Source organism: Petromyzon marinus, chromosome 7, assembly GCF_048934315.1.
Source record: "Petromyzon marinus isolate PM22_M1 ecotype Great Lakes invasive population chromosome 7, UKy_Petmar_22M1.pri1.0, whole genome shotgun sequence".
NCBI classification, from domain to species: Eukaryota; Metazoa; Chordata; class Hyperoartia; order Petromyzontiformes; family Petromyzontidae; genus Petromyzon; species Petromyzon marinus.
The window spans coordinates 11555925-11575338 of NC_133673.1; the positions used below are offsets into that span (position 1 = coordinate 11555925).

At 48.7% G+C, this 19414-nt stretch overlaps 1 protein-coding gene across 2 annotated transcripts; it reads right to left on the minus strand.

Annotated features, from left to right (window-relative positions):
* Positions 1–7937: 7937 nt before the first annotated feature.
* Positions 7938–12537, minus strand: LOC103091706 (pro-adrenomedullin). Of its 2 annotated transcripts, none has more exons than XM_032949110.2 (4): positions 12177–12537; positions 11041–11152; positions 10591–10740; positions 7938–9830 (listed from the first exon to the last, which is right to left on the minus strand). In XM_032949110.2, the coding sequence occupies exons 2-4, from the start codon at positions 11145–11147 to the stop codon at positions 9587–9589; spliced, it is 501 nt and encodes a 166-aa protein (XP_032805001.1). In that variant the 5' UTR covers positions 11148–11152; positions 12177–12537; the 3' UTR covers positions 7938–9586. The 2 variants fall into 2 exon arrangements, with proteins under 2 accessions (XP_032805001.1, XP_032805000.1); XM_032949109.2 differs by having other exon boundaries at positions 12190–12529.
* Between the last annotated feature and the right edge of the window lie 6877 nt (positions 12538–19414).

The following is a 19414-nucleotide window of genomic DNA, read 5'->3' on the forward strand; positions in this document are numbered from 1 at the left end:
TCGCGGAATTGTTGGACACGACTCCCCCCTCCGTTCTGCGACCGGCGCTTTGTACCGGGGCTCGCGTTGAGTTGTAATAAAAAACCAATAAACCCCAATTATTTTCGTTGTACTGCCGTGGCCTCTTTGCTTTCCTGCACCACGTATAGCCCCGCAGCCGATGTTACTCTCTTTATAGACGGTAGACGGTCGACTATCCAATCACTACCAGGCTCAAAATACCTGCTTAGCTTTGTGCGCATTCCGGGTGATTCGGTCATAGGCATGGGCCCACGATGGTCATACAGGTTACGCAGTACGTGTTCACAACTCAGTATATTAGTTATGTATTATATAGAGCATAATATTGCGTCGAACTCGGACCCATGTTGTCTGCAAGATCAGCAATTCACCAGCATTTGTTCAAAACAAGCCTGACGCTGTTGAATGAAACATTATTTCGAAATCGGTCCAGGGTTTACTTGTCTGTAATCAGTGCTGCTGGGACGATGCGCTCCGAGAAGGCCGCGCGGTTGATGAATTATGTAAGATTATTTGCGCTTTATTGGGAGAGACAGATACGTGAATGATGCATGGGTTATTATATCGTACACATGTAAAGCCCTTTTGTCAATGCACTGCCGGATGAGGGCCTCCTCCCCATACACTATCGGTCACGGGGGATTGTACTTCACCATCGTTTACGTTCAACGGTTCAACACCTGATCTGGTTATAAAGGTTACCTATCAATGCGTGGAGCAATTTTAAAGGAGTGCATACTCTCGCGCAGTTCATAACGGAGTGGACTGCTCGTGCAACACATAGGATCATTTCGTGTCTCGGGATTTGAAAAATGCTTCTCGGCACGCGTCCTCGATTTCCCCGCACTCATTAATCTGACGAAAAGTTATTGTAGGAAAAAAATTCCCGTGCCGTGGCCCGTTTCTCCCGAGACTGGCTTGTCTTGCGCTCCGTCTCACTCCTCACGCACGAAACTCAGTCGCCTCGAGTGCACACGTGGAGGAATCTGTGCAGGAGGAGGAGGGGGGGGAGGGGTTATTATGGGTTGTTAATATTAAGGACATCATCCACCGAGGGGAAATTGGCAGCGATGAAATCAGCTCGTGTGCGGCTTTGCGTGCGTGAATCATTTACCTCGCAGCATCGCGGGAGATGATGGCGACGTCGGGATGGCTTCATCTAGCAGTGGCTTTACGTACGTTGGTAAATATGCCACGTATAGTTACGTGGATATTGCTGTCGGAGAACGCATTGTGCTCTGAACTCAAGCGACCCAAGTTAAGATTTCCGGCCAAGGGATAGCATCGGTGGCGAGTGACAATCTGGATTGGGGTCCTGTGTGACTGCCCCGTTCACTCACCCGCGTGCTAAAGTCTGGTCAGTGATCAAACAACTTCCACGACTGACGTGGTGTGGGAGGCTTTCATCCATCGGTGGGTTGACAACGGGTTGCGTAAGCTATTGGTGTGTATATCCGTACGTATGTATGTATGTATGCTGAACTTATTTCGCGCCGTACGTATCCAACCGCGCTAACCGGAGGTGTCGGGGGAAAGGACACCAAACTAAAACGCAAAAAAAAAACAGTTGTAAAGACATGAGTTTTCAATCTAGAACAAAAAAAAAGAGTTTTCAATCTAGAATGTTTACGCACGCGAGTTCGCTTTGGGATGCTCGTGCGTGAGTGATGAGAGATAACCCTCCACTCTCAACCACCCCTCGCCCCGGGGCGTTCCAGAACTATAACGGTGTGCGTGAACAGCACATGGCATTTGGCAGTAGTATGGTGCTACGGCCAAACTGATTGATTGATAAAAAAACAAAGTATTTACCCAGGGAATCCTCTCGAGTATCGAGAGGCTTTGTCAGCAAGGTGCTGTTCAGTTTCGCATCAGGGGGGCGGGGGGGGGGGCGATGTTGCGTCGTGTTTTCCCAATTGCCTAATTTGCGGGGTAATTTTTCAAAATTTGCCAAATTGGAACCGGCACACATGGCCCATTCGTTTTCGAATGACGTCGAGAGATTTTTGTATTGTCCGCTGTGAAGAAGACGGTGGTTATATATATACATACATTTTTTTACAGCTAATACACGCACGGTATTAATCAGGGCGGCTGTAAGGACTCGAACCGCGAACCGATGCAACACGCAGCAAGCACCACAAGTCACCCAGAATGACACCGATTTCGTCAGATATCGGAGCTGAGCTAAGCAGGTTTGAGCCTGGTTAGTGCTCGTGTAAAAACGACTTGGACGCACTTGTCTTGAGATGGTTTATTTGATTAAGGAGCCGCGTGCTCACACTCGGACAGGCGGAGACCCCCACTGCAACAGCCCCGAGTCTCCCGCGTATCTCCCTTATATACGGTCCGAGGCCACGCCCCCATTCCCGAACCTTCTCGCTGGTTCTCAACCGCTCGCTCCACCGGCAGACTCCACCGTCCTCTTACATCACCTGGCCACGCTCCTATTCTCGATCGTTCCCGTGGCCACGAGTCCATTCGCACTGCAGGCTGACTCCCCTGTCATGAGCCACATGAGGGGGGTGGGGTGGGAGGGGGCACCTTATCCCAAGGTTTGGACAACAGCGCCTACAATGCGTGGCTGCCAACGGCATATCGTAACGGGTGCGTGCGTGCGCACGCTGTGGCCGAAGGAAATCCCATGGCCCAGGCGTGGGTGATTTTTAGTGTCCTACAGTCTAAACGCAACCGCACAATGCATAAAACACCGAGACAATAACCGGGCTGGGAAACCTGCCCCATTGTGTCTCGTCCATTCAACTGGCAGGTCAACGGTGGTCGGAATCGGAAACTTTTATTTAAACTGCCACTCTGCACAGGTTCAATGAAAGAAAAGGAAAGAAAACTGAAATAACAATAGGCGTACTTTGCATAGATGACAAGTGAAACGCACTGAATTATTTACGGACGTTAGGTTATTGAATAATAAACCAATCCATGCTATATAAACAATAGCAGCACGTATTTAGATTCTCAGCCCCTTTGTAAATACCCCAGTGTGGAGTCATGAGGGTCTTAGCATACTTCATCACGCTGGTCCGTGCTGGTTGGTGAAGGGACAGAAGGTGGGGTCCAGGACTAGTTCAGTTATCAGTCGCCGCTGATGTTAGCTATGGCAGACACAGCATCAAACTCAGGCTACCAGGTTGACAGCTCATTGCGTTCACCAATGTGCCACTCCTCCTCCCAGTGTCTCTGCGCTAGTCATAAATACAAGTTGACTACTACTATGACTACTACTTCTACAACACATTAAACAACCTTTTTTAAGTTTAGTAACCCCCATGATGCACGAATTAAGTGAGACTTCACGTAGGTGAGGTAATGCGGTCCGGAATGTGTCGAAACTAAGGTAAATATCACGCATTCAGATGTTTCTTACAGTATAAACAGGCAAAGTAAATGTTAAGTAAAAACAAATGTCAATCACACGCAACGCCGCGCGTTGCTGTCATTGGGTTTCAGACTTAACACGGAAAGATTTGGCAACACTGGTAGGGTGAGGCCATTCGCGAGCGTAAGAGCTCAGGGAGAACGAGTGACCCTGGCATTGTTTAGAAGGCTGGCGATAGACACTCTGGTGCACTCTGGTGCACTCTGGTGCCATCGACTCATCGGGGATGTATTGGTGTGAGGTGCCGCCGGATATGCCGACGCACGAATACGATGTCACGTTTTCGCAGGGCGAGATTTTGCTGACTCAGGACGAATTGCAAAACTTCCCTCAAGCTCCCAGGATTGTGAGGTGTTCCAGAAGAGACAGTCAAGAAAGTGGGACACCCCCGTCTGTTCAGACCGCTGAGTGTTATTCACTCATGCCTGTAATGGCGAACCTGGATCATAAATATTCTTCCCACACTCTACAACAAACAATAAAAAAAATGCTGATCTAAAAGTAAATGGCCCTCATAAGTCTCAATGCTAAGTGAAGCCGTTCTGTAAAAAATACATTTTTTAATTATTAATAACATTAATGATTAAGTTTGTCACCTCCACACAACTGTCGCGCATATTTGTATTAAATGTAATTTCAAACCACTTCTGGATATAGGCTTGCCCCATGCCATGTCAGTAATCGATATTGTTTGGACCATACTTCACAACGCTGGCCGGTGCTGGTTGTTGAGCACGGTTGGCTACGTACGGCGCGGAAAAAGTTTAACAAACATACATGCATGGGGGAGGCAGGAGCAGTTCAGATATATACCAGCACTGATGTTAGCCACGTTCTAATGAAGCTCAGGTCACGGGGTCACAGCGTTGTGCCACTAAACACTGTGCCACTTTCCCATCTACATAAAGTGTTACCGAACGTGAGTCAAATATTACCTCACATCAATTCGTAAGTGTTTAGCACTTTTTTTTGTTCAAATGGTTGTTTCTGCTCAGTGTTATTTACACGGTGGGATTTGGCTGGTTGATTTTCTGAACCCGTTTAAAACACAGGTCTCCCTTGAAAATAGACCTCTGGCGCCAAATTTCCTTCTTGACGCATGGCCAAAACATTGATTTGGCAAAATGCCACAACTGTTGGTAATGAGGACATGTGCACATCATCGTGAACAATCCTCATGAAATTATCTTTTTGCCAATCTATGTTTTCTATATATATTCTCCACAACAACGCTCCTGGTTATTTTCAGCGATGTGTTTTATTTATATAATTGGGCGTCAAACTACAGTAGGCACCGTATCTGAAAGAGAAGCCTCCTCGCCTATGATATCTGTTCACTAGCATTTCTTCAGGCAAGCTGACTCTGCTGGTGAGACAATATGTTTCGAAACCAGTCCAGAGTTTGCTTGTACTGAATCGATGCTGCTAAAATAATGGACTTCCAGAAGACCATGGGGGGCCCTTGGGTTATTTAAAGAATGGTAACTTTTATCACGTGGAGAGACAGGCATATGAAAGAGACAAATAGCATGCCTATTAATTTTGGTATGACAGTGTAGCAGAACAATATAATTCTGTGCCGGTTTTCGTCACACACGGTGAAATGCCTGACCCCTGGTGTCCCACGGGATATTCATTAACCAGGCGATGGTGGCTCCACACGTAGCCCCTAATCCAGCCCTCTGGAGGCAGCGAGGGTTGCTGGATCACACAAATGCGTGATATTCCCTTCCCGTGGCCGTCGACGAGGTAACTATAACCCTGGCTTGCCAGGAGAATGCGGTACAGCAAAATTGTGGAGTTCACCGTCGAGTCCATCTGTACGGGATAAAGTGTTGCCCCCTCTCACATGCAAAACGCTAATTAATTGGCTGATCTCTCTTTCGTATTGCTGCCGATGTAGATGCAGAGCAACAACTTTTACAATTTCACATTCAGGTGGTCAGGCCAGTGAGCCGTGTCAGCAGTCGCTTCGATGTCTCCTTCCGTCGTTGTGGATCGGGCATTGCGTCGTTCTATGTGTTTATAATGTCTGTTCTGGATGACCACAGACGCACACTGGAGCGTTTTCCATGTTCCATTTGTGCACCCGGTATCTGTGTCTGCCGTGGTTGTGCAGCTGATGCGGTTTAGGGTGTACCAATGAGCTTCATTAAACCCATGGATGTTTTGTTTTAGATCGTTCACAACAAGGTGTTTGTCAATTATTTTGAACTCCATTCGGCTCTCCAAGCTTCATCAGGGTTGAACTCGCAAATCGGTCGATAACACCTTTATATATGAAGGATTGCAGAGCTTGGAGGGGCGTGGGGGTGGGGGCAGGGGGATTTGGCGCCAGCTCATTGCATAACTGCTGTTGCTGCGATTCATCCTCGCGCCTCTTAGTCGGGGTTCCCCCCCCCCCCTCTCTCTCTCTTTGAGAGTGAGATAAATACTCTGCACAGCGCCGTTACAAAGTTTTTTAATTATAGTATTTGGTCGTGAAGGTTCGTTAGCCTCTACCGCGTGGGGGCGCTGTGAGACAAGGCTCAGGCTGACCCCAGCGCGTCTCGTTCAAACCGTGGCCCCCACATGCTCGATCGGCCCTGTGTCATCGCTCTTTGAAAAGAGAATATCGGCCGAGTATCACTGGATGTGGCAAAATCCTGTTGGGAGTTGCCGAGGAAATGTTTGTGCCTTGAAATTGCAAAAGTAGGTAGACTATTACGATACAATTGAATGTGTGTTGCTTAAATCGATGTATCAATGTGTGTATGTACGTTGAACTTCTTTTCGCACCGTACGTAGGTCAACCGCGCAAACCGGAGGCGCTCTTTTAGAAGGTACCGAAGAAGAAACCTTAATGATTGGTTATTTATTACGTTACGGAGTTTATCATCATCGTTGGCATCAAGCCATTGTATATCCACTGCTGGATGAAACGTCTGCCCACGATGCTGTTATTCCCCACGTCACTGTGATAGCACAATCCGTCTCGCTCCTCCGCGTGACCCGATTTCATCGCTCTACCTCTGCGGTGGATCATACTCACGGGCTCCTTATCTGCTGTGGCTACCAATCAGCAGTCTCATCCATCGGGTCATCATCCCTTCGAGCCGTGTACCCTACCTAAACATTGAACAGTCAGTATGTCTCTGATTTTCATTTGTTCTTTAGAGACGTGCATATTCATCGTTCTGATCTCTCTCAGTGGAGTTTCAGATTTACACCTCGACCACGCTTCTTTGCAGATTTTTAACCGATGTTTAATTTCCTTTGTCAGTGTCCACGTTTCTGATCCAAACCTTAAATTATGTCTTCTGGATCTGGCCATTGCTAATCATAGATTTCCATCAAATCATTGCTGGTTAAACTGGATGCAGAAACTCCAAAAATACAATACATATTTTTTTACGTCTTGATTTTTTAAACATTTTCAACCTCATCCCGAAGCAGTCTTTAAAATATTGAACAAGCGTGTGAACTCACAACCTTGTTTTACTATTCAGATGCTTTGGGGGACTTTGACTGGATTATGTTTCGTGTATATTTCTGTGTTGTTGTGTTTATGCATTGGAATATGCTTGCTGCATTGCAGTACTGAGTTAAACCCAGGGCTCCATTGAAGAGACCTCTGGTCTCAATGGGCTCTTACCCGGTTATAAAGGTCATCCATCCGCATAACTTGAGGAGGAGTAGTGGCGCAAGTGGTGAACGCACTGTGCTATGAACGAGCAAAGCGAATTAGATTAATGGCCGTGGCTAACATTCGTGGCGACGTATATAAACTTTTTCCTACACTTCCCCCTTGCCCTCAACCCAGACGCTTGAAACTCAAAATCTAACCGGTGTGGTGAAATATGGTCAAACAAATATTTAAACTGCCACGGCATGGGTAGGCATTTATTGAGGCGTGCATTGTCAAACATCATAGGGATGGACCCAGGATCGGTTTAGATATAATTTCCCACACTGATGTTAGCCATCGACGGGAATAACATCCAGGTTGCCGTATGCATAAGCGGAGTGCTCTAACTCGCCCCTGCATCACCGCTCCCCCACATTGACCAGTATCCACAACAAATATTAGGACATTGAACTCTTTCCTCTAGTCCTTACAGCTGAAGAGTAGAGAAGTCCGCAAACAGATGCGCTCGTGAAATATGTATCTCTCTCATTCATAACCTCTTCTATGTATAATGTCAACTCACTGTTCCCTTTTGCATGGTGAACATGGGCAGATTTCGGGGGCTTATTACAAAAGGTCAAATTAGACTTGAGGCTATAGTCAATTATGTCATGGACAACTTAATAATATGACTTTGTTTGAATGGCTAATTAGACAAGGAAGCTGAAGAGTTTGTATCGGCAATGGGTGGCTGTGTCTGCAGCAAATCCCCCAGTGCATTGATAGATATTTACTCATTCTCAACATGAGCCCTCGTTGACAGACATGCGCCGTGTGTGATTGCAGTGCGACGTACATCACGCACGTTGGTCGGTAGTGCACCAAAACAAAAGCATAACTTGACAAGTAGTGTTATAGGAGTGGATGTATTTATTTCTTTAAATAATAATTATATCATGTATTGCTTCAAAGGGACCGCGGCACCGGTCAAACATAGGCTTGAGCCTAGCTTATTTAATCAATAAATTCAAATTCACAGGGCTATCATTTGCCACTCGTGGAAATTTATTAAGGAAGGGGTTTACACGAAGAGGAATCGCAAAGGCACATGGAGTACTTGACGGGAGGATTACTGAGCTGGCTCTTGCGACTGATGCAACACGCTGAGGTGTCGAACCTGACCCACAGTGAACCCAACCTTTCTTTGGGATGAAAAAAAAACACCCACGTCACCATTATTTTGCAAAACATACTCACCACGTTCGCACAATATATATGGTTTGTAAAGTCTATTTATCTGTACAGTAGTAGTAAATAATAATAATATAACGATATAAGGGATTTACAGGAGGGGATAAAAAGGAATGTTCAAGATATCATATCAAAATTAAATAGTGGTTTTGTTTTTATAGACAAACATTTATAAATTAAAAGCAGCGTGCGCGCTGAGCCATGCGCGCACACGCACACACACCGGCCCCGTATAATTTACACGTTACATCAAAAACACGCGTCTCGGAATTCCTCTCCGCCAATAAAACTACATTAGATTGCACAGGATTGCAGCGTGCCGAACATTCCTGCGATTCAAGTAACTGTTTTTTTTCCTCCAAAAAGGTCCCTTTCAGTTCAGTGTCACCTCCCGCCGAGGCCGCGGAGGCAGGTAGAGGAGAAGAGGAACAAGGGGGGCTGGCTTTCTCAACTCCGGAAATATAATAATATAAAATATAAAGTAAAGGGAAAAAAATAATAATCAAATGCTACGAAAATGGCACGGTGTTGGGCCAATTTCCCCCCCCCCCACGCGCCTGTGGGCGTCTCTGAAGCTGCCAGCGGTGCACACAGCTCTGGAAGGGGGGGGGGGGTGCACATGGCACGGTACGTGAGTGAAGGGGGGGCTGTACCACGTTTTGTGAGAGAGAGCGCTCAGTCCATTCATAGGGAAACCGCACCCACGAAGCGTCTCTTCTGCGTTGCGTTGCGCCGGCCAGATGCGGCACCTCGTCGGACTTTGACGTAAGTGAGAACGGGGGAGTGGTTGCAATATCCGAACCGAGGCGGGGGGGGGGTAGAGGGGTCCATTGTTTAAAAAAAAGAAATGCGAAATGAAAAATGAAACCCAACAAGGTTACGATGCGTCTACATTCCTTATCACGCCGTCGATACAACGCTACGTTCTCGGGGAGTCTGGTGCCTTCTGCAGGGACCAGCAGATGGAGCACACACGCCGATCCACGGACTGCACCCCCCCCCCACCGCACTCCCCGCAGCCAGGGCTCCACGTGTACGAGAGCGGCAAGAGCGTGGAATCGTGTCGTGCTGCCGCCTCATTCACGCGTGGCCTCAACCCCCCAGCGGCTCACAAATGCCACAGACTCTTGCTTTTCTTCACAGTCAGTCCTTGGTCGGAGCCTGTGCGTCCTTGTAAACTCGGCGAATACGTCTTCAAGGTATAAGACTGCAGCCCTCCCTAAGGGAGCCACCCCACCAACCCAGCCACCCAACTCCACCACCACCACTGAAAGAGCATCCATTCTTTCTCAGCACTCTCCCCGGAGAGGCTATCTTCTCGGCGGCTGGAAGAGGTCGGCGGATCGTCGCCTGCGGCCGAAGCTGTTTGGATTCCAAGTGGTGTTCCCCGCCGCGTCATCCTTGTCTATTTTCCCAAGGAGCCGGTACAGCCTGTGACTCAGGTTCACCACCTGGCACGTGCCCAGCGAGCAGCCGGCCCTCATCGACTTTGAGTGGTGAGCGTGGGCGTAACGCTTTGCCCTTGTCCGCGGCTCGTTGCTTTTGCTGTTGCTGCTGTAGATCCAAGGTCAAGGCACAGGGGGGGGGGGGGTGGGGGGAAGAGGACGGCGATTAGCTTAATATCACTCCTTTCGCCTGCCACATTTACCAGAGCTTCTAAGGATGGCACACGGACACCCCGCACCATGCACATCCGGTGGCGGCGTCGTGAATCCGCACGTCGCCGCTCAAAAGGTTAAAACTTAAATTGGATGATTTCGACGCGCGATTGGCATGAATGAGCGGCCAGGCACTATTGGCCGCCGGGGCTGTTGCTCCATCATCACGCCACGCCGGAATCTGCTCGACCCTTGCGCGATACTAAACCCGTCCCGGACTAATGGGATTTGGGAGCAGTTATATTGCATTTTTGGACTCTTCCTCACCCCCTCCCCCCTCCCATTCATAGCTGCGGGGTCTCTCTCTCTCGGTTTTATAAAAAAACACAAAAAACGTTCCGTCTGCTCAAATGTTCTGAATAATTCAGCCGTAGAATGCGAGTTGGGACACACTATACGAGTTTGATGCAATCTGTTTCATAAGCATAGCCACATGCTTGCGAAGCAAGCCGTGCGTTCTACAGCGATGAGCGACCCCAGAGAGAGAGACGGTGGACGGTGGGGGGGGGAGAGTAAACCTACCAGACACGAATTCCATTCCAATAATATTGCATTCACGCGCGCGCGTGCTCACATGCTGATCACGAGAAGACCACGACACCTTCGCGCTGGGTGTTGTTCTATAGCTCCCCGAGTAGCCCGCGGTGTGTACGCACCTGTCCACGTGTCGCAAGGTGCTTTTTAATTCCTCCAGGCGGACGTACAGGTGACCGGCAACGCTCAGTTCCGCACTGGCGCGCACGTGCCTCGTTAGGGAGAGCGTCTCAAGGTCGCGCTTTAGTCTGGCCACCCCATGCGCATTTAGCCTGGAAAAAAATAACGAATAGGATGTTAAGTTGGGGTGGGTTTGGGCGAGAGGGGCGGGCTGCGGTTACACACAAACACACAAAACATTCCAAATGCGGCGACAACTTGCCCTGGAACCTGTGTCAGTAAACAAAGACCCTGCGAGCGTGAGGAGGCTAAGAAGACGACGGTCACTATGACCTTTACCAGCGCGGCAAGGGCCACGCTGGTCTATCCGGACAATGATGCATCGTCATTGTCACCAACCCCCCCCCATCCCATCCCCGTCGCCGCACGCTCCTCGTCCGCCTCCTCCTTACCGTTTGAGCTCGGCGAGTTTGTCCGTGCGGATCGTGGCCGTGAGCACGAGGTGGCAGGCTGTGGTGAGCAGGAGACCCATCCACGGGCACGCGTAGGACGGCTTCATCGCGTCTGCAACAAACAAACAAAAAGCCCACGCGGCCCGGCTTGAGTCTCCCCGCAAATCTCCCCGCGAATTCTCTCGCGTTTTGCAAACGCCGGAAGCGCATCTCGAACGTGTTCTCTCTTTTCTTTTTTTGAGGGGTGTTTTCGATGGACGGCAGCTTGATTGGTAGTGGCGCAGGCTTATTTACGCACTTCGTCTGCACAATGTTAGTCGCGACCCGGGCTGTTCGCGATTGCGACGGAAGCTCGAGATCAGTCCGTGTCCGCGCAATAAACGTTACGCTGAATGTGGGCTACCTCCACGCCGATCTGAAACCTCGTCAGGATAACTCAATGGCACTTTGTGTTCTACATAGCAGCGGTCACCCCCACACCCACCCCAACTTCCCAAACCGAAGTCCGCAATGTTTCCAAAACACTAAACCCTACTAAAAATACAAACAGCTCTCGTGATGTGGTTGCCGAGTGATGTCAGTATACAGAGTAATTATAAACCTCGATGCAGATTAGCACAGCTGAGAAAAGGGCACGGCAACGCTTTCGGCCAGAACTCGTGGGCCCCGCGTGCGCGTGCACCCAATGCGCGCACACGCGCGCGCGCGTGTGTGGGGTGGCTTGGTACACAGCGTGCACGCGCCCAGGGAGGAGAGAGCGGGGCGAGAGGCGAGGAATGTCCATCAGAGATCAAATAACGTCCTCCAAACCCCCACCCCAACTCCTCTCTACCCGTTACTGTCCAGTTAACTAAAAATAAACGCACGTCGACCGCTTACATCACGAGGATATTTACAATTCACCCCATCGGCAAAGTGTGCCACCTTCGTATAAATAAGCAATTTTAAAATAAATAACGAGAGACAACGGGCGCGCTATAAAGCTGTTCTCTCAGACCGAAACTCGAAATGCGCTCAGCAGTCGCTGCGCGTGATGGTTGAGATGATGATGAGGTGTCTGTTTTGTGTGTGTGTGTGGGGAGGGTGTTGATGGTTGGTGGTGGTGGTGGGGGGGTGGGAGACTTCAGTCCACGTACAAGATCTTCTTACCGATTCGGCGTGGAGCAAGGGACGACCCGACGATGTTTATATAGAGTCCAAAGAAACACACTCCGACGGTGCGGTGATTGTTGCGTCGCTCACTCGCTGCTCTTCTCTCTCTCTCTTCTCTCTCTCTCTGTACACCTCGAGATATAGACGCTGCCGCCGCGCGTCTTAAAACGCACGTTGACTCGCGCTCGCACAAGCTCCGATGGGGTCCCGGGCACTTTTTTTGCGCACTGCCTCACCCGTGAGGACGCCGTCGCTTATGTACGCGCGGGCGAGCGGGTGGGGGTGCAGGGTTACCGCTCTCGTATGATTGGTAGCGAGCCCAGGGCACACACATACAAAAAAAAACGAAAAAAAATCCGCTTGCAGACGATTTTTCACGGCTCATATCGGCGCAACGACGACTCTGTAGTAACGCGTCGCCGTCGCCGCAGTGCAGATGGCAATGGATCCGAGCCGTTGCTGTTTTAAGTCGAACTGCTTTTTGCTGTTCTTGTTGCCGAATTAAATAATGTGCCGACGCTGCTGCTGTTGCTGCTGCTGCTGCTGCGTTGGCTAATGGTGCACAGTCGCGATTAAGAAGAAACATTGAACGCGTTCGTCACACGACGCTGCCTTGAAGGCGAAGCAACATGACACGTAAAATATTTTACATCGGCGACATCAGGGCGATGGCTTCTTTTCCTAGCACAGTGGCACAGCGGTTATCTTGCTACGTTATGAACCCGGAAAAAAAACAACAACAAACCTCTGAGAATGAGTGCCGGCCGTGTTTAACATCAGTGACAAGTGATATCTGAACCAGTCCTGGGCACCTCTCTCATCGCTAACCCGCACTGACCAGTCTGGCGAAGTATGGTCTCATGCCCCCAAAGCCCCACGCCCCCGCAAACATTATCGACGTGGCGTGCGGATGGACGCCTGCATCGACTGGTGGCCTGAGAATGTCACGTTTATTCTTGACTTAAAAGCTTTTGTGACTGCAGGAATTCATATTCTTTGGGTCTTTCGGTAAAGTCACGTAGATAGGTTCAAAGAAAATAACAAAAAAAACCACTTTCTTATTTGATTTCGAACGCGTTTTTGCTGTGCGGTGAAATAATTTCATTATTCGAGAATCAGTCGGGACGCAAGACGCCAAAAACCGGGGGGTGCGGATAAACGATCAAACGATGGGAATTGTTTATAACCGTAACGATTTGTCGATCCACTGCTGGATGATAAAGGCCTCCTCCCCACGCCGGGGGTAGGTCACGCGGCTCGTGTGACTCCGGTGTGCGGCGATGAGATGGGGCACGATGGCATCCGACCGTTACGCGTTGCCAACTGAGCCCGTTCACGAGGTGTCCGTGAACAGGAAACGAAAATCGGCCACCGCGGGGTTCATAGTGCAGCGCGCTAACCGCTGCGCCCACATGTTAATAATTGTTCACAAGAGGGGACTACCGGTCGATCGATTTCACTACCGGTACAAATTGTGTTGGAAACGCACGTGTGTACAGTGTTAATGATGTAACGCGTGGTCACTTGTGCGGGGTCATTAAGGTATATCGGTAATGTCAGTTTAGGTCAATTTTATTGGTGCCAGCCTGTTCATGAAATACAAATGCCGATCCTTACCCGATATACAAAGCACGCGGAGCAAGTAGAGCACCGGCCGTTCGACACTCAGTGACGGTGACGTCACCGTCACTGAGTGGCGCCCGTGCCAGGTTAGGTGCACTTTGAGGCTCCCACATGAAGTGTCGAAGGCTTCGCTGCTGACAGGAGGAGGTCTCGGGACAGACCCCGTAGGTGTCATGGCTTGGCTGACTGAGATGACCGGTAGATTTCACTACCGGTCATCTCTGACTGAGATGACCGGTAGATTTCACTACCGGTCATCTCAGCCAGCCATCTCAGGCAGCTGTACCCCCTGCTGTGCCAACTTGCTGTATTTTACCCGCCCGGCTCGTTGTTGTGAGCGTCGTTGCTCTGCCCTCCGTTGTTGCTGGAGACCGACTGCCTCCAACTGCCTAGTAGCGGCGTCCTTCACGAGCCCCCATAGACAAAGACAAATATCCCCCAGTATAGCCTCAACAGACTGTTGGGGCAAGTGCTGTTAGCGAGAACCTATGAAGGCCGTAACGGCACACGAGGGGGTAGGTGGCCAACGCCACGCCCGGCCACCTTTGTCTCCCTAGTGGCGATGTTTACACACCGCACCGGGTACTCATTTTAGGCTGAGTCGACCTAGGGGAGGCCCAGGACCGGTTTAAATAATCGTCACTGGTGTTGGCCTTGAGCGGGAATCGAACCCGGGTCGCCAGGTTCGTAGCGCAGCACGCTAACCGCTACACGACCACTCACACACAGACACACACAGACACACACGTGTATTCCTATGGGAGCGGCGACGCAGTGGTAAGCACACTTCCCTTTGAACCCCAGGGTTCAATTCCCGGCTACCGCAAACATCAGTGGCGCGTGACATCTCAATCAGTCCTACCCCCCCCCCCCACCTCTTGGACTTCACCACTGACCAGCATGGTGAAGTATGGTCGGTTGGGAGGCCTTCATCCAACAGTGGATTTACATAGGGATGTGCCTTTTATCGATGTTATATTTCGGGTTCTTAAAATTTATTTTTTACATAATCGTTAACCGAATAAAATAAAATAAAACCTCAAATAAAATCGATTACCGTTGGCCACACGTACAGAATGGTCGAGGTCGATAAACAGCAGTTTTCCACTTTTAGCTAAGAAATGAAGGGAATTTTCGCGGTGCTTTGGTTGGCACATTGGACTTGCGATCCAAAGATCGCCGTTTCGATTCAAATTCCCAAACGTGGCAGTTAAAACAAATGGGGCAAGTTATTTTAATTCCCTCCGCTTCTGTCTAGCCAGCAGTTTAAGTGGGTTTCGCCACGGTTAGTTGATCGGCAAAGTCGCGTGTGTTGGGTAAAATGTTGTTGAAATGCCGACCTCTTCCAATGCACGTTTGTTTAACACGTAGCAGGCTTTCCCGAGCAATATAATCCATAATATAGAGGTTTTTTGGGGGGGTTATAGATCGCGTAAATATAAATGTGTCGTTAAACCGGCCACCACCCGACACAGCCAATTAGTAAGGTTTGTCATGTAAACAGAACATGGCAATTCGTTACTAGCACAGCACACCGGCGTGTTGGAGAGCAAATCCACAACAATTACAATCCACAACATTTACAATTGTACGAGTAACGCATCGGCATGTTCTGTTTACGTGACCAACAAGACTAATTGGCTGTGTCGGGTGGTGGTGGTGGATTTAACGACACATTAATATATTTACGCGATCTATCCCTCCCCCCCCCCCCAAAAAAAACTAAATCATGAATGCACATTTAGTCAGCGTGGAAAAGTAAATCAAATGGGCCCTTTAGCTCCCTCTAGCGGAGGACCTTCCACAAACAGTGGCGTGAGCAAGAGATTGCAGGACTGCACCTTTATCTCTATATTTTTAAATCTTCACCGAGAAATGAACGCACCACGAGGGGAAACGTAGCTCGGTTACTGTAGGCGTATGCGTTGTAAGACGGCTGCCGCTGGCCAGATTCGCATTCGCCGTGCCATTTGTATGTCCGCGCATGCCAATCTGTGCATTCGTCATTCCTAAAAATTCCGCAGGAAACGACTATATACACCCGTTCCTGACGTTTTGAACCGGTAACCGATTACACGAACGGTTCACCGGGTTCATATTCTTGGTTCTTTCGGTAAAGTCACGTAGAAGGGAAACAATAAAATAATAGAAATATAAATCAATAAAATTATCACGACGTTTCGACTGCAACACAACCAATCATCATCAGGTGTGAAAACCACAGCAAGAAAATTTGAAAAAGTGGCGTTTTTTTCTTAACGTTAGCACCACGGAGAGCGATTTGGCAGTTATTCAGATGGACGAGTCCATCTATGCAGTCACGAAAGCTTTAATACTTTATTATCACACTTCTACGGGGAAGTTACCGTTGTAATTATGTGTAAGATGTGCCCCTTTTTTGAGCTGCCGTTTTGTATTTACAAGAGGTGGTCATTTTTTGAGCTGCCGTTTTGTATTTACAAGAGGTGGTCCTTTTTTGAGCTGCCGTTTTGTATTTGTAAGATGTGCGTGTTTGAGCTGCCGCTCTCGCTCTGGCCCCTCCCCCCCTCCAACCGTATTTCCTATTTAAGCTTCTGTTCATACCTCCGCCCCCCCCCCCCTCTCTCTCTGCCTCCCTGTCCGTCTTTCCTCCCTCCTTACCTCTTGGTGGACTTGTATATGTATTTCTACTGACCGTGTACCTCTTATTTTTCATTCTATCTATGCTGGTATGTGTAATCCAAAGGTTGAACACGAAATTTAACACTCTTCTGAAATTCGTGGTCCGCCAGGAAGTGTCTAACTGTGTTGTTGGCCTGACTGGATGTGCTTCACATAATGTTTTTTCAGGTTTGTAGAATTCTCGTCTCTCATCTTTTTGTTGTATTTACCTCTGTGATTTGTTATTGACACCTGATGAAGATCGCTTGCGTTGTGATCGAAACGTCTTGATTGTTTTTTGTTTTAATATTATTTTATTGTATTTCTACATACGTGACTTTACCGAAAAAAACAATGAGTCATTTTATGCAGTCACGAAAGCTTTAATACTTTATGAGTCCATCAATGTTCGGAAAAGAGGAGGGGGGGAGACGAAAATAATGGATGCGGTCAGAAAGCCACCGTAAACGTGAACAATCAATTAAGACCCGAAATGTTTTTTCAAATCCTTCCAATGATTGCTAAGCCACAATCCATCTTCTCGGTTGAAATTGTCTCTGTGTTTGTATATGTGGATAGCCTCATGAACGAATCTCTCATGGTAGCCAGATGATGATTGCTTGTGTTGCAGTCGAAACGTCGTGAGAATTTTATTGTTTTATATATTTCTTATTTTAATTTTGTTGTTTCCCTTCTACGTGACTTTAGGTTCACCGGGTTGTCGATTAAAACCCCATTGTGTTAACATTTGTTAGTAATGCAGCAAACGTTGTTGCGATTATGTAAAAGGATGACGCATTCGCTTTCTAAAAGAATAATCGCATTCCGATGCCATTTCTATTAAATAAATATGTCTCAAAGGACATAACCGCAGTCATCAGTTTTTGTAAAGAGTAAATAAACAAAAATGCACGTGGTGCACTGTTGGTTTGTGCCCCAAACCACTAAGTAGCAGGGGGATGAAACTCTGGCTTGGAAAATAACCCAGAACGGGCATTACTACTCTCTGGGTGGGTGGGAGGGGGATGGAGCGTGGTCGTTCTGAATCGCACGCTGCACTATGAACCCGGCGATCTGAGCTCCGTTTATAATCGCGACCAATATCAATGGGAGAGCGACATTTGAACCCCCCCCCCCACCCCCCTACTGCACTCCACAAACCCGTGCACTGTCTCGCGTGAAGTATGGCCAAGCAACACGCAATTGGCCGACACAGCGCGGCGAGATCTTCAGTTCGTGGTCGTCATTTTACCAAGAGCTTTGCGGTTTTCTTCTCTTGAGCCAATAAGTTATTATTATTATTGTTGTTGTTTATTCGGGCTAAGGTGTCGTTCGTCTCCACCGAAAACCCTGAGCCAGTGGTGTAAATACCACATTCCCATGGGCGGGACAAGTCCCTCCATATGACACCTGCAGGTGACTTTCCACAAAAAAGTGGTGCACGTCCTAACGACCCCCGGATGAATGATGGGCTCGGTATGCGTGATGTACAGTATGTGTAATGTATGTGGATTGAAACGAGGAGTGTAAAAAAAAGTGTACCCTGCAAACAACAACTCGCTGCATGCGGTGCCTAATTAAATCCACACGCAAATTACATTTTAATTGCATTCGTGCTCGTCTACTGGAGTGTTCCACAGCGATCAGGAGCAGCAGTTGTATTTGCGTGGTCGTGTTGCATGGTGAGTGAATAGGGGCGCAGTAAATGTTATTGCTGATCATTGACTACGATTGCAAGTGTACCGTGAAAAGCCCGAAGTCAATTCACCCCAAACACGGCATCGTTTTCTCGATCTCAACGTTCGCGCATTAGCAGCGGCATATTTAAAATGCTTCCACCATTACGAACAGTAAATATCAGGGTGCCCACGGTAGTGGGCACCAGTTGAAACTACTGGAGTGTTTGTTGACATCGCCCGCTGCCTCTGGCCAACGAGCAGAATAAAGTGGCACAACAGAGCCAGTGGATCGGCAGGTCCGCGCGTGGTGGAGTAAATCAAGTGTGGCCTCGTACACGTCCATTTCTTTCCAAAAAAACGCCTGGTCTGCGTGTAAGAGTAGGACCGAATACCCTTTAGAGGGGGCTCTTTTATAGGCTCCCTCTAGTGGAAGGCGCATCCGCCAGCAGTGGCGTGAGCAAGCCAATCGCGGAGCTGCGCCTTTACCTTTTGTTTTGGTTGTTGCTCACATTGATGCAGCAGTACAGCCGAGCCACGTGCGTGCGAATGTGCGATTCACGGTGCCGCGTCTGGCTGCGGCTTTTTTGTTGTTGTTGTTGAATACTGTAAATCCATCTTCGTTGATCATCAGATGACGACGAAAAAGAGAGAGAGAGAGAAGAAGAAGAACACGCGCGCGTTTGACAAGGCGCGGAGGGTGGAGAGAGGCGAAATGGAGCCTCGGGAATTGGACGAGAGCTGAAATAGCCACAGACCGCAGGGCAGGACCACGGAACGTGCCAGGGCCGATGCCAATTGAACGACTCGACGTCGGTGGAATGCGCTGCGGTTTTCGCGCACGTGAGGCGCTCGACAAACTCTCGAGCGAGTCGCGAGATTTACTATGAACCGATACGTTGCGTGGGTTGCAACTGCGCGTTAAATTAGACAGACCCGACGTCCAAGGGAAACCGATGGCAAAAAAAAGAGCAGCAAAACAAATATACAGCAATTGTGAGTCTAATTTCACACCAGCGTAAATGGAATACGTAAGATCGATTATAGGGGGATAATGCTGTCCGATGTTAATTTTGCTGAGAAATATTCCTCACGGCCAAATTGCCCCCTTATGCACTAGGTCTCGTTGGCTAAGCCGGAGTGTGTCTGGTGAAGCATTATAATGGGAGACTGTCTGGGAACACTTGGTGTTGTCGACCTAGGTTACACGGTGACCAAGAGATGACAGGACAGTAATTGATTCCTAAATCAATCTGTGTGAGATCGGAGTGTTCATTCATGGA